This window comes from Salvelinus fontinalis, chromosome 18 (genome assembly GCF_029448725.1).
Source record: "Salvelinus fontinalis isolate EN_2023a chromosome 18, ASM2944872v1, whole genome shotgun sequence".
NCBI classification, from domain to species: domain Eukaryota; kingdom Metazoa; phylum Chordata; class Actinopteri; order Salmoniformes; family Salmonidae; genus Salvelinus; species Salvelinus fontinalis.
The window spans coordinates 36595808-36610579 of NC_074682.1; the positions used below are offsets into that span (position 1 = coordinate 36595808).

Consider the following 14772-nt stretch of genomic DNA (forward strand, 5'->3'; position numbering starts at 1 on the left):
AATACCCAAGTATATATTTGTAAACCTTCATATTTAGTTAATATTGCCTGCTAACATGAATTTATTTTAACTAGGGAAATTGTGTCACTTCTCTTGCGTTCTGTGCAACAGAGTCAGGGTATATGCAGCAGTTTGGGCCGCCTGGCTCATTGCGAACTGTGAAGACTATTTCTTCCTAACAAAGACAGCCAACTTCGCCAAATGGGGGATGATTTAACAAAAGCGCATTTGCGAAAAAAGCATAATCGTTGCACGAATGTACCTAACCATAAACATCAATGCCTTTCTTAAAATCAATACACAGAAGTATATATTTATAAACCTGCATATTTAGTTAAAAGAAATTCATGTTAGCAGGGAATATTAAACTAGGGAAATTGTGTCACTTCTCTTGCGTTCATTGCACGCAGAGTCAGGGTATATGCAACAGTTTGGGCCGCCTGGCTCGTTGTGAACTAATTTGCCAGAATTTTACGTAATTATGACATAACATTGAAGGTTGTGCAATGTAACAGGAATATTTAGACTTATGGATGCAACCCGTTAGATAAAATACGGAACAGTTCCGTATTTCACTGAAAGAATAAACGTTTTATTTTCGAAATGATAGTTTCCGGATTTGACCATATTAATGACCTAAGGCTCGTATTTCTGTGTGTTATTATGTTATAATTAAGTCTATGATTTGATATTTGATAGCGCAGTCTGACTGAGCGGTGGTAGGCAGCAGCAGGCTTGTAAGCATTCATTCAAACAGCACTTTCGTGCGTTTACCAGCAGCTCTTCGCAATGCTTCAAGCATTGCGCTGTTTATGACTTCAAGCCTATCAACTCCCGAGATTAGGCTGGTGTAACCGATGTGAAATGGCTAGCTAGTCAGCGGGGTGCGCGCTAATAGCGTTTCAAACGTCACTCACTCTGAGACCTGGAGTAGTTGTTCCCCTTGGGTAACGATGCTTCGAGAGCGGCTGTTGTCGATGTGTTACTGGTTCGAGCACAGGTAGGGGCGAGGAGAGGGACAGAAGGCTATACTGTTACACTGGCAAAACTAAAGTGCCTATAAGAACATCCAATAGTCAAAGGTATATGAAATACAAATGGTATAGAGAGAAATAGTCCTATAATTCCTATAATAACCTCAACCTAAAACTTCTTACCTGGGAATATTGAAGACTCATGTTAAAAGGAACCACCAGCTTTCATATGTTCTCATGTTCTGAGCAAGGACTTAAACGTTAGCTTTTTTACATGGCACATATTGCACTTTTACTTTCTTCTCCAACACTTTGTTTTTGCATTATTTTAACCAAATTGAACATGTTTCATTATTTATTTGAGGCTAAATTGATATCATTGATGTATTATATTAGTTAAACCAAAAGTTGTCATTCAGTATTGTTGTAATTGTCATTATTACAAATTAATTAATTTTTAAAAATCGGCCGATCAATTGGTATCGGATTTTTATGGTCCTCCAATAATCGGTATCGGCGTTGACAAATCATAATCGGTTGACCTCTAGATTAGACTACTGCAATGCTATACTTTCCGGCAAACCGGAAAAGCACTAAATAAACTTCAGTTAGTGCTAAACACGGCTGCTAGAATCTTGACTTGAACCCCCAAAAATTATCATATTGCTCCAGTGCTAGCCTCTCTACACTGGCTTTCTGTTAAGGCAAGGGCTGATATCAAGGTTTTACTGTTAACCTTTGAAGTATTACATGGGCTTGCTCCTACCTATCCTTCTGATTTGGTCCTGCTGTACATACCTACATGTACGCTACGGTCACAAGACACAGGCCTCCTTATTGTTCCTAGAATTTCTAAGCAAACGGCTGGAGGCAGGGCTTTCTCCTATAGAGCTACATTTTTATGGAATGGTCTGCCTATTCATGTGAGAGACGCAGACTCTGTGTCGACCTTTAAGTCTTTATTGAAGACTCATCTCTCCAGTAGGTCCTATGATTGAGTGTATTCTGGCCCCGGGGTGTGAAGGTGAACAGAAAGGCACTGGAGCGACGAACCACCCTTGCTGTCTCTGCCTGGCCGGTTCCCCTCTCTCCACTGGGATTCTCTGCCTCTAACCCTATTACGGGGGCTGAGTCACTGGCTTACTGGTGCTCTTCCATGCCGTCCCTAGGAAGGGTGCGTCACTTGAGTGGGTTGAGTCTCTGGCGTGATCTTCCTGTCCGGGTTGACGCCCCCCTCGGGTTCGTGCCGTGGGGAGATCTTTGTGGGCTATACTCGGCCTTGTCTCAGGGTAGTAAGTTGGTGGTTGAAGATATCCCTCTAGTGGTGTGGGGGCTGTGCTTTGGAAAGATGGGTGCGGTTATATCCTGCCTGGTTGGCCCTGTAGTCGTACAGGGCAACCGTGTCTCCCGACCCCTCCTGTCTCAGCCTCCAGTAATTATGCTGCAGTAGTTTATGTGTCAGGGGCTAGGGTCAGTCTGTTATATCTGGAGTATTTATCCTGTCTTATCCAGTGTCCTGTGTGAATGTAAGTATGCTCCCTCTAATTCTCTCTCTCTCTCTCTCTCTCTCTCTCTTTCTTTCTCTCTCTCGGAGGACCTGAGCCCTAGGACCATGCCTCAGACTACCTGGCCTGATCACTCCTTGCTGTCCCCAGTCCACCTGGTCGTGCTGCTGCTCCAGTTTCAACTGTTCTGCCTGAGGCTATGGAACCCTGACCTGTTCACCGGACGTGCTACCTTGTCCCGGACCTGCTGTTTTCGACTCTCTCTCTCTACCCCACCTGCTGTCTCTAACTCTGAACGATTGGCTATGAAAAGCCAACTGACATGTAGTCCTGAGGTGCTGACCTGTTGCACCCTCTACAACCACTGTGATTATTATTATTTTACCCTGCTGATCATCTATGAATGTTTGAACATCTTGGCCATGTACTGTTATAATCTCCACCCGGCACAGCCAGAAGAGGACTGGCCACCCCTCAGAGCATGGTTCCTCTCTAGGTTTCTTCCTAGGTTCCTGCCTTTCTAGGTAGTTTTTCCTAGCCACCGTGCTTCTACATCTGCATTGCTTGCTGTTTGGAGTTTTAGGCCGGGTTTCTATACAGCACTTTGTGATCTCAGCTGATGTAAAAAAGGCTTTATAAATACACTGCTCAAAAAAATAAAGGGAACACTTAAACAACACAATGTAACTCCAAGTCAATCACAGTTCTGTGAAATCAAACTGTCCACTTAGGAAGCAACACTGATTGACAATAAATTTCACATGCTGTTGTGCAAATGGAATAGACAAAAGGTGGAAATTATAGGCAATTAGTAAGACAACCCCAAAAAAGGAATGGTTCTGCAGGTGGTGACCACACACCACTTCTCAGTTCCTATGCTTCCTGGCTGATGTTTTGGTCACTTTTGAATGCTGGCGGTGCTTTCACTCTAGTGGTAGCATGAGATGGAGTCTACAACCCACACAAGTGGCTCAGGTAGTGCAGTTCATCCAGGATGGCACATCAATGCGAGCTGTGGCAAACAGGTTTGTTGTGTCTGTCAGCGTAGTGTCCAGAGCATGGAGGCGCTACCAGGAGACAGGCCAGTACATCAGGAGACGTGGAGGAGGCCGTAGGAGGGCAACAACCCAGCAGCAGGACCGCTACCTCCGCTTTTGTGCAAGGAGGTGCACTGCCAGAGCCCTGCAAAATGACCTCCAGCAGGCCACAAATGTGCATGTGTCTGCTCAAACGGTCAGAAACAGACTCCATGAGGGTGGTATGAGGGACCGACGTCCACAGGTGGGGGTTGTGCTTACAGCCCAACACCGTGCAGGACGTTTGGCATTTGCCAGAGAACACCAAGATTGGGAAATTCGCCACTGGAGCCCTGTGCTCTTCACAGATGAAAGCAGGTTCACACTGAACACATGAGCACATGTGACAGACGTGACAGAGTCTGGAGACGCCGTGGAGAACGTTCTGCTGCCTGCAACATCCTCCAGCATGACCGGTTTGGCGGTGGGTCAGTCATGGTGTGGGGTGGCATTTCTTTGTGGGGCCGCACAGCCCTCCATGTGCTCGCCAGAGGTAGCCTGACTGCCATTAGGTACCGAGATGAGATCCTCAGACCCCTTGTGAGACCATATGCTGACACATGCACATTTGTGGCCTGCTGGAGGTCATTTTGCAGGGCTCTGGCAGTGCACCTCCTTGCACAAAGGCGGAGGTAGCGGTCCTGCTGCTGGGTTGTTGCCCTCCTACGGCCTCCTCCACGTCTCCTGATGTACTGGCCTGTCTCTTGGTAGCGCCTCCATGCTCTGGACACTACGCTGACAGACACAGCAAACCTTTTTGCCACAGCTCGCATTGATGTGCCATCCTGGATGAACTGCACTACCTGAGCCACTTGTGTGGGTTGTAGACTCCGTCTCATGCTACCACTAGAGTGAAAGCACCGCCAGCATTCAAAAGTGACCAAAACATCAGCCAGGAAGCATAGGAACTGAGAAGTGGTCTGTGGTCACCACCTGCAGAACCATTCCTTTATTGGGGGTGCTGTGCTAATTGCCTATAATTTCCACCTTTTGTCTATTCCATTTGCACAACAGCATGTGACATTTATTGTCAATCAGTGTTGCTTCCTAAGTGGACAGTTTGATTTCACAGAAGTTTGATTGACTTGGAGTTACATTGTGTTGTTTAAGTGTTCCCTTTATTTTTTTGAGCAGTGTACATTTGATTGATTGACTGATTGAGGAGGGGGGATGATTTTCAATTGAGAAAGGAGTGAACTAGAAATTATAATTTTTGACATCTTACCTAAAGAAAAGACAGCGTGTCAACGTGTATAAAAAATGTAAGTTGAAAACATTGTATGTTATAAGCACTGTCTGTGTGTAACTAGGTCCACAGTCATTTTTGGGGGTAACATTCCAAAATAATAATTTCTAGACAATTTGAATAAACACATTTTAAGTTGACAGAATTTTTGCCTATGTTTTCACATGTTGAAGCTAAGTTTGGGCCAACTAAAAACATTAAATTCAGGTAACAATTTGACCGAAAAGTTTAGTAAACAAAAAAAATACAGTGGAACTAGTTACCTAATAATATTTAGTTGAAACAACTAGATTGTTTTTATAGTGTAGGCTAGATTGAAGTTTTGCCATATTGCTTATGTCTGTCCAAACCTCTCAGATCTCCACACATTTGTAGGGGATAGGGGATAGCGATTGTTTCTGGACACAGCTCTTGTTTTGCCATCTGAAGTGAATGACTGAGGTGGTATCATAACATCTGGGCTTTGTGGGGAATACATAGATGAGACAGGTAGAAAGATCTGCTCACCTGGAACTCCTGGTGGAGTCTTAATGAATTTCCCATTAAAATGTTGAATAATGGCTTCACACTTCTCTGTGGACTCCATCCTGAAACAAAGTCAAACATTCAATTTCATTACTCTGAGAGACCCCAGTGTGACCCTTGTTGTTGCTGATATAGCATGTAGGGAAGAGATGGGTAAATTGAACGCATTTTTACATTCAGCATCACTCAGCCAGGGGAATTATATTATTCTGTCTAACAAATACACTGAGTGTACAAAACATTAGGAGCATTAGGACCCATCTCATCCAAAAAGTTTGCCAAAAAGCACCTGGAAGATCATCAAGACTCTTGGAAGAATGTTCTATGGACAGATGGGTCAAAAGTATAACTTTTTGGACTTTTGGACGACATGGGTCCCATTATGCCTGGCGAAAACCAAACACTGCATTCCACGGTAAGAACCTCATACCAACGGTCAAGCATGGCGATGGTAGTGTGATGGTTAGCTTCTTCAGGAGATCAATAATGATAGCAATGAATGAATGAAAGCATGGCGATGGTAGTGTGATGGTTAGCTTCTTCAGGAAATCAATAATGATAGCAATGAATGAATGAAAGCATGGCGATGGTAGTGTGATGGTTAGCTTCTTCAGGAAATCAATAATGATAGCAATGAATGAATGAAAGCATGGCGATGGTAGTGTGATGGTTAGCTTCTTCAGAAGATCAATAATGATAGCAATGAATGAATGAGAGATCTCTTGCATGCCATCATCATAAGCCTGACATTTTTAAAGACACAGTGTACAATTGTCTATGTAATGCATCTCCTTCGGAAAATTGTGCTTTTACACAATGTAGAAACCTAATATTCCACAAATGACTTTAGCTTTTATAATAAATGAATGTCTTTCCAGTGTCATATATTAGTTTCTAGTGCACACCATGTGCTTCAAAAGTAGCTAGAATTCATATAGGACCTATATAGGTTGTATCTCAATGTCATGTGGTGCTCCTAACTTTTTAACGTTGGGAGGAACAGTGTTACCAATGAAAAATGCTCATTTATAGCCTTGGCTACAAGGATGCACTTTCATTCTGTTTAGGACCTCATATTGAAGCTTAAAGAGACCCCAACGGATTTATAGAACAATCTTAAAGTTATTTACTTTGGTTTAGATAAAAGCATCATGAAACTTCTAACACTATACATTAACTTGACTAGGTGAAAATCTATTTTTTGGATATAACCATTTTCCCATGTAGTTTCTTCCTTCACTGACTCCATGAAATAATGACCTCTTCCAAAATATTTGGTCAAATGATTAATTTTGGTTATGGTTTCCTAGATACAAGGATGGCTAAACTTACCCCTTTGGTTCAATTTACCCCTCTCTGCTAATCAGTGGTGTAGGGTTTACAATTGGCTCATTCATCCCCCTCCTCTCCCCTGTAACTATTCCCCAGGTCGTTGCTGCAAATGAGAACGTGTTCTCAGTCAACTTACCTGGTAAAATAACGGTAAAATAAAAATAAATAAATAAAAGGGGTGCCTGGAGAAGTGGGTACACTCTTATTTGGCAAAAAACGTGTACTGTGCAAGTAGGTAATATTAGGCCTACTATTGAAATAGATGAATGAGCTTGTCAACTGAATCAGAAGTTCACAGGTTTCTGATTTGTCCATACATTTCTTTTTCACTCTCTATAACCAGGTCACCATCCAACCTTTTTATTCCACTAAATAACATGTTGGATAAAAAAAATTGCACAACAGGCCTGACTGAAACCGCAAATTCATCTGTAAACTCACCAAATGACGACAAAAACAAAATACGCTAGACAATGTGTGTCGTTTTGTGTCTGTAAAATTAATTATGCGAGAAATGGTGGTGGACACGCTTTTAGGAGTAAATATTGATATAGCAACTATCATATTGAAGTAAACTTGGAGTCACGCGATGACATGTTGTGTGGTATTCCCATTTAGACTCGGGAAAGTATGCAGTTTATTAGGCTACAGATGAAGTAAGTTACGATTCATTATTTGGTACATGATCGGAATTTAACCGCAAAATAAATGTTAATGTGTACTACGTCATCACACATATCCTTTTACCCACAAGTCAGTTTGATGGAAGCACATCTCTGGTGGGAAAATGCACATTTTATGCTGATTTTAGAATATTCGGATTATAATCTTTTGGCAATTGGATTGAAACCTAGATAAATTCACAGTTTGTTTTATAGAAAAACAACAACATTGCACAACAATGCTTAAACCACATCAGGACACCACTTTTGAGATCTGAGAAAAATCTAATAAATTTGGATTTTTGAGTGTAGTTACCCTTTAATTAAAGTGTGTAGGCACCTGGCACTGTTGTTTGGTGGGTGGTGTTTCTGTAGCTCATATGAGATGGAGTTTGTAGAACAAATAGCCACTGGTGTCACGCCCTGACCTTAGAGAGCTTTTTATGTCTCTATTTTGGTTTGGTCAGGGTGTGATTTGGGGTGGGCATTCTATGTTATTTTTTCTATGTTCTGTATATCTTTGTTTTGGCCGGGTATGGTTCTCAGTCAGGGACAGATGTCTATCGTTGTCTCTGATTGGGAACCATACTTAGGTAGACTTTCCCACCTGTGTTTTGTGGGTAGTTGTTTTCTGTTTAGTGTTCTGCACCTGACAGGACTGTTTCGGTTTCGTTTATTCACTTTGTTATTTTGTTCTAGTATTCAGTTTAATAAAATCATGAACACTTACCACGCTGCGCTTTGGTCCGATTCTTCCTCATCAGACTTCGACGACCGTTACAACTGGATTGATGCAAATAATCATATCATTCTGCCAGGCAGACTACTTTGTAGCTAGTTAACATTTAATAGCAAAGGTTTTTGGGAAAGCATTTCTATCTACCAGAAGATGGTTAGGCCTATCATTAGCATCAGTATAATTTTCACTCTCCTGTTCTATTGGTTGTCAAATCGACTTTCTTTCATTGTCTAGCAGCCAAAAGCATTATCCTAGTCATATTAGCAACCCAATATACTTGTTGCATCTTTAGATCTCTCCTCTTTCAAATTTTCAAATGAATGTTTCCATCTCTGTCCATGAAACCGTTTACATGTGCATTTTAGAACGGTGTTTTCCCACAAATTGCATTTTGGAATATTTGCGTGTTGGAACATGCATGTGTACTGTAGGCCTAACGCCGTGTGCACATTGCTGTGCTTAAAATGAGAAGAAATAATGGGTTTATCAAAATGTTAAGATAAACATTCTGATCTGTTCCATAGGCCTTATTAATTGATACAACGTATACCTCCACTACACTACTTTGATATGCATCATGGGGATTAAGAAGTGAGTATACGCAATGCCCAAGAAAAGAAAGTGTGTACATGGCATATTTCTGCGTATACCCTCCACTACACCACTGCTACTATTGTAACATGTAGTTTTAGCTGCTGGTGTAACACGTTGCCAAAGATGCTACTGGTGTAGCATGTAGTGTGTACCTGGCGAAGCCAACGCCACGGCTGATCCCGTTGGCATCGCGGAGGATGCGTGTGGAGATGACTTGGCCGAAGGACTTTAGCATGCTCTCCAGCTCCTGCTCGTCCATGGACACAGGCAGGTTGGAGATGTACAGGTTGGTGGGGTCCTGCTCCTGTTGCTGTATAAGGAAAACAGACAGACAGGGTAAATCAGACTCACAGTGTGTAATCACAAACAAAGAGGGTTTACATTCACTGTTTAAATTCTGTTAGATATATTTGTGACGTCATGGTCATGAAAGATATACGATATAACAAATTAGTATTGTCAGTGGATTATGACTGAATGTGGGTTGTATGTGAGTGCTTTGTAAGTACAATAGCACTTTTCACATCTTAAAAACATATTCAGCTACTAGGAAATGTAAGCATTATAATGCAGGAAAAGTATGTGGAAATGTGGAAGGACTGAAAAAGAGCCCAGACGAAAATAATTAATAAAAGAGGAATGAGAGACGATTCCGATTCCAGAGCTCAAGAGTGAAACCTTGTGAGACTATGTAGAAACATACAGGAAACCAGGCGTGAAGTTTAGAGTTCGCACAACAACAGGAGCTTGGCAACCGGGTGAGTAGGCGCTGGGCCAAATGCAGGGAGAGGAGGGGAGGAGGGATGGAAGAGGGAGCTTCAACAAACAGGGGAGAGGAGAAAGGCAAGTAATATTCAGGAGGAAGGGAGTGAAAAGGGGGAGAATTTGATGATGGGGAGAGGAGTGTGTTTGTTCATTGGAGTTGTGCTTCTATCTGACAACCTGCTGTAACTGAAGGAAGTAAATGAGAAAACTATAGGGGGTGGGAGAGACTAGGGGGAATGAGGAGCATTGAAAAGCAAAGACAATAGAGGGGGTACAGTGGGAGAACGGATAGAGGGAGGAACTACAAAAGTGTCTGACTGTACACAGTCTTTTCTCCCTGTCTCATGCAATAGTCTCTCTCTCTCCTGATACAGCCTTTCCCACAGTCTCTCTTTCCCTCTCACAAAGGTTTTTATGCAACATTTGAGAGAGCATGAGGAAACAACTTGTTATGAAATGTGATAGTGAATATCAGGTTACCAGGTTCATGCCCCAGGGAGGAATAGAGAAGATATGAGCTAAGGTTGAGATACAGTGTTTAAAGCTAGCATTTCAGTCAAGTCTAAATTACAGATCCACATACATCTCGTCACAACCAGTCAAAAACACCATCCAGCCTCCCGGGTGGCGCAGTGGTCTAGGGCACTGCATCGCAGTGCTAACTGCGCCACCAGAGTCTCTGGGTTCGCGCCCAGGCTCTGTCGCAGCCGGCCGCGACCGGGAGGTCCGTGGGGCGACGCACAATTGGCATAGCGTCGTCCGGGGTAGGGAGGGTTTGGCCGGTAGGGATATCCTTGTCTCATCGCGCTCCAGCGACTCCTGTGGCGGGCCGTGCGCGCCAGCCAAGGGGGCCAGGTACACGGTGTTTCCTCCGACACATTGGTGCGGCTGGCTTCCGGGTTGGAGGCGCGCTGTGTTAAGAAGCAGTATGGCTGGTTGGGTTGTGCTTCGGAGGACGCATGGCTTTCGACCTTCGTCTCTCCCGAGCCCGTACGGGAGTTGTAGCGATGAGACAAGGTAGTAATTACTAGCGATTGGATACCACGAAAATTGGGGAGAAAATGGGATCAAAAAAATAAATAAAAAAAACACCATCCACACCAGTGACACCATGTCACGACTTCCGCCGAAGTTGACTCCCCTGCCTGTTCGGGCGGTGCTCGGCGGTCGTCGTCACCGTCCTACTAGCCGCCACCGATCCCTTTTTCGTTTGTCTGTTTGTTTTGTCTTATTAGTTGCACCTGTTTTTTGTTTCGTAATGAGCTTCCCTATAATTAGGAGTTAAACCCGCCCTTGTTTTGTGCGGGATTGTTTTTTGTTACGTGTGTGTATTTTGGGTGTTTGGCAAGTGTGCTCTCTGCGCCCTGGATGTTCGGGCTTATTCAGTTTTGTTAAGAAAAAATATAAGGAATATAAGGCTCTCTCTCTCTGCGTCTGGTTCTTTCGCCAACCTAGTCCCGCGTGACACACCACCCCATATGACTACACTACATCCTGCTGTTCCCTCCATTTCCATCTCCCTCCTTTAAGACAGAAACTGAGCCAAAATATAGGTTAATTCAACAGACCAGTATGTCCACACTTATCTCTGTTGATTCATAAGCAAAGTCGGCTTGATCCTAAGTCAAATAGACAGGAGAGCCGAAGAACACAGGTAGCTGCCTACTGGAGCTTCAGTTTGAGGTCAAAAGTATTGCGCAACATAGGGACTAGGGTGCATTTGGGACGCACCCTTAGTTTGCACAGGGAGTTCAGCAGGAGTTGAGCTGGGTGTTGTACCATGCTTGTCACTTTGTTGATCGGACAATGAGGAATTCCTGGGTGGATTTATGGTACTGAAGCGTGTCAACACACAGCATCCTGAAACACTTCTCAATGTCACGCTGTGTTGGCCTGTCCTCACAATAAATATACATCTCCTTAAATTAACCAGGATTCAACGTGAGGGAAAGTGCTAATTTACGGGATTTTAAACCACATTGGTGGTTAAGGAGACACTTCCTTGTTACACAACTCAGTGGTACTGTGACCAGTCATATAATATAGATAAGACTGACTGATCTATCTAATCCTGTTCTGCATGCGGGGACAACATCTCTTAAACGGTTCCTCTGATGCTTATATTCAAATTATGTCTGGACCACACCCAAGCACACCACATGTGAAATGGAATCTCTTCCTTGCTCTTTCTCTCTTTTTATCCAACTCTCCCTCTCTATTCTTTCTCTCTCCTCTGGTGACACACAACCCTGGAGTTTTGCTCAGTATGCATCTGTAACAGTATAACTTTAAACCGTCCCCTCGCCCCGACACGGGCGCGAACCAGGGACCTTCTGCACACATCAACAACGGTCACCCACGAAGCGTCGTTACCATCGCTCCACAAAAGCCGCGGCCCTTGCAGAGCAAGGGGAAACCCTACTTAAAGTCTCAGAGCAAGTGACGTAACTGATTGAAATGCTACTAGCGCATACCCGCTAACTAGCTAGCCATTTCACATCCGTTACACATCTATGGCGACGAGCTGGTGGTGAGTGTGAGCTGACGTCTGTACGCAGAAAGGAAGGCTCTCTAGAAAGTAAAGAGCTGTTGATTTATATCACTTTCCATTATTTCCCTGTCCCTCCCCACCAAGTTAAAAGACAGCCCATAAACAGTCACGTAAACTACCCCATAGACAGCCACATAGTCAGCCTATAGACAGCCCCATAGTCAGCCTATAGACAGCCCCAGACAGCCCATAACTAGCCACATAGTCAGCCTATAGACAGCCCCATAGACAGCCCATAACTAGCCACATAGCCAACCCCAAAAACAGTACCATAGCCAACCCCAAAAACAGTACCATAACCAGCCCCATAGACAGTACCATTACCAGCCCCATAGACAGTACCATAACCAGCCCCATAGACAACCTATAGACAACTCACAAGCCAGCCACAAAACAGCCCCATAGTCAGCCCCATAGGCAGCCCTATAGAAAGCCCATAGCCACCCCATAGACAGCCCCAAAGCTAGCCCCATAGACACTCCTCTGTAGAGACGACTGACTGGCTGTGAGTTATGATAACGCTCAGCATGGCCCACACTGTTAAAGATCCAACACACTGGAAACATGACAACAACATGACCCACATTCAGTGACAGTACAAGGAAATAACCTGACTAATGCAAATATATTTTATTTTAGTGTCTGATTTCAGATTTAGACAGATACTGTTTAAATCAGGGATGCACAAAACAGGGTGGTCATCACTGTCAGTATCTGTGGTTTTCTCCTTGTCTTTAATCAAAGACTGAGTTATACCTGGGTAACCTAACAACCCATAAGCCCAGTTCAGAAGGCCAGGTCATGATGCAGAGTAGCTCACTGTAGCTCACAGGCCCAAAATGACTTCTAATAGGGCACTCTCCACTGTTTTGGCCACTAACAACTTCTCAGTTACAGTAGCAAGAAAAAGTATTTGAACCCTTTGGAATTATCTGGATTTCTGCATAAATTGGTCATAACAATCTTCCTCTAAGTCACAACAACAGACAAACACAGTCTGCTTAAACTAATAACTCACAAATTATTGTATTTTTCTTGTCTATATTGAATAATCATTTAAACATTCACAGAGTAGGTTGGGAAAAGTATGTGAACCCCTAGGCTAATGACTTCTCCAAAAGCTAATTGGAGTCAGGAGTCAGCTAACCTGGAGTCCAATCAATGAGATGAGATTGGAGATGTTGGTTAGAGCTGCCCTGCCCTATAAAAAACACTCACAAAATTTGAGTTTGCTATTCACAAGAAGCACTGCCTGATGTGAACTATGCCTTGAACAAAAGAGATCTCGGAAGATGCAAGATTAAGAATTGTTGACTTGCATAAAGCTGGAAAGGGTTAAAAAAGTAGCTCTAAAAGCCTTGATGTTCATCAGTTCACGGTAAGACAAACTGTCTATAAATGGAGAAAGTTCAGCCCTGTTGCTACTCTCCCTGGTAGTGTCCATCCTGCAAAGATGACTGCAAGAGCACAGCGCAGAATGTTCAATGAGGTTAAGAAGAATCTTAGAGTGTCAGCTAAAGACTTAAAGAAATCTCTGGAACGTGCTAATATCTCTGTTGACGAGTCTACACTACGTAAAACACTAAACAAGAATGGTTAGCCCACTAGCCCACTATTTTATTTTGTCATTCAGACTACCTCAAATGATGTACAAGTTTTAATAAAAGTTAACTATTTCAGTGGAATTCCAGACTAACTCGTCATTAGCAGCGGATAAGATCCCCAAATGTGGGAATTTCCCCAGAGTATCCATAAATTGCCCTGGCCCCGGAGCTAGCAAGTGAAGGCTCCCCTGAGCCGTCCCGACTACGGCCTGGAGGCGAGGCAGGAAAGGTAACATACGTGTGGAGAAAGAAAGGCACAACACACCAACATCAAAACCTCATCCCAACTGTAAAGTATGGTGAAGGGAGCATCATGGTTTGGAGCTGCTTTGCTGCTGCAGGGCCTGGACAGCTTGCTATCATCGACGGAAAAAGGAATTCCCAAGTTTATCAAGACATTTTGCAGGAGAATGTAAAGCTATCTGTCCGCCAATTGAAGCTCAACAGAAGTTGGGTGATGCAACAGGACAATGACCCAAAACACAGAAGTAAATCAACAACAGAATGGCTTCAACAGAAGAAAATACGCCTTCTGGAGTGGCCTAGTAAGAGTCCTGACCTCAACCCGATTGAGATGCTGTGGCATGACCTCAAGAGAGCGTTTCACACCAGACATCCCAAGAATATTGCTGAACTGAAACAGATTTGTAAAGAGGAATGGTCCAAAATTCCTCCTGACCGTTGTGCAGGTCTGATCCGCAACTACAGAAAAGGTTTGGTTGAGGTTATTGCTGCCAAATTAGGATCAACCAGTTATTAAAACCAAGGGTTCACATACTTTTTACACTCTGCACTGTGTATGTTTACACGGTGTGTTCAATAAAGACATGCAAACATATAATTGTTTGTGTGTTATTAGTTTAAGCAGACTGTGTTTGTCTATTGTTGTGACTTAGATGAAGATCAGATCCAATAATTCCAAAGGGTTCACATACTTTCTCTTGCCACTGTATACTGTTTATGTAAGTTAGGCTATTGTGTTCTAACTTCTATTACAGTGAGTGTTTGGATACAATATCTGGGTAGCAGGAGGAGTGATTAGGTGGACCCTGATTTTCAGTTGCAAGGCTCGTCTTAATTCTGAAGTTAGTGTATAAATTCCCGTGCTGGTCCATCTTCGCTCTGTAGTAGTGAAGTGACTTGGACCCTGTTGCAGGGCCGGGTTGGAGTGATTGTAGCCCTATAGTGTCAGCCCCAGG

The 14772-nt window shown here is 43.4% G+C and overlaps 1 protein-coding gene across 2 annotated transcripts in view; it reads right to left on the reverse strand.

Moving 5' to 3' along the window:
- Positions 1–14772, reverse strand: part of LOC129815435 (RNA-binding motif, single-stranded-interacting protein 2-like) — a 97707-nt gene that overhangs the window by 33367 nt on the left and 49568 nt on the right. For both annotated transcript variants that reach the window (XM_055869272.1, XM_055869271.1), the window contains exons 5-6: positions 8806–8963; positions 5309–5388 (exon numbers count right to left, since the gene is read on the reverse strand). In XM_055869272.1, coding sequence (XP_055725247.1) covers positions 5309–5388; positions 8806–8963 — 238 coding nt within the window. The remainder of the gene's footprint in view (positions 1–5308; positions 5389–8805; positions 8964–14772) is intronic.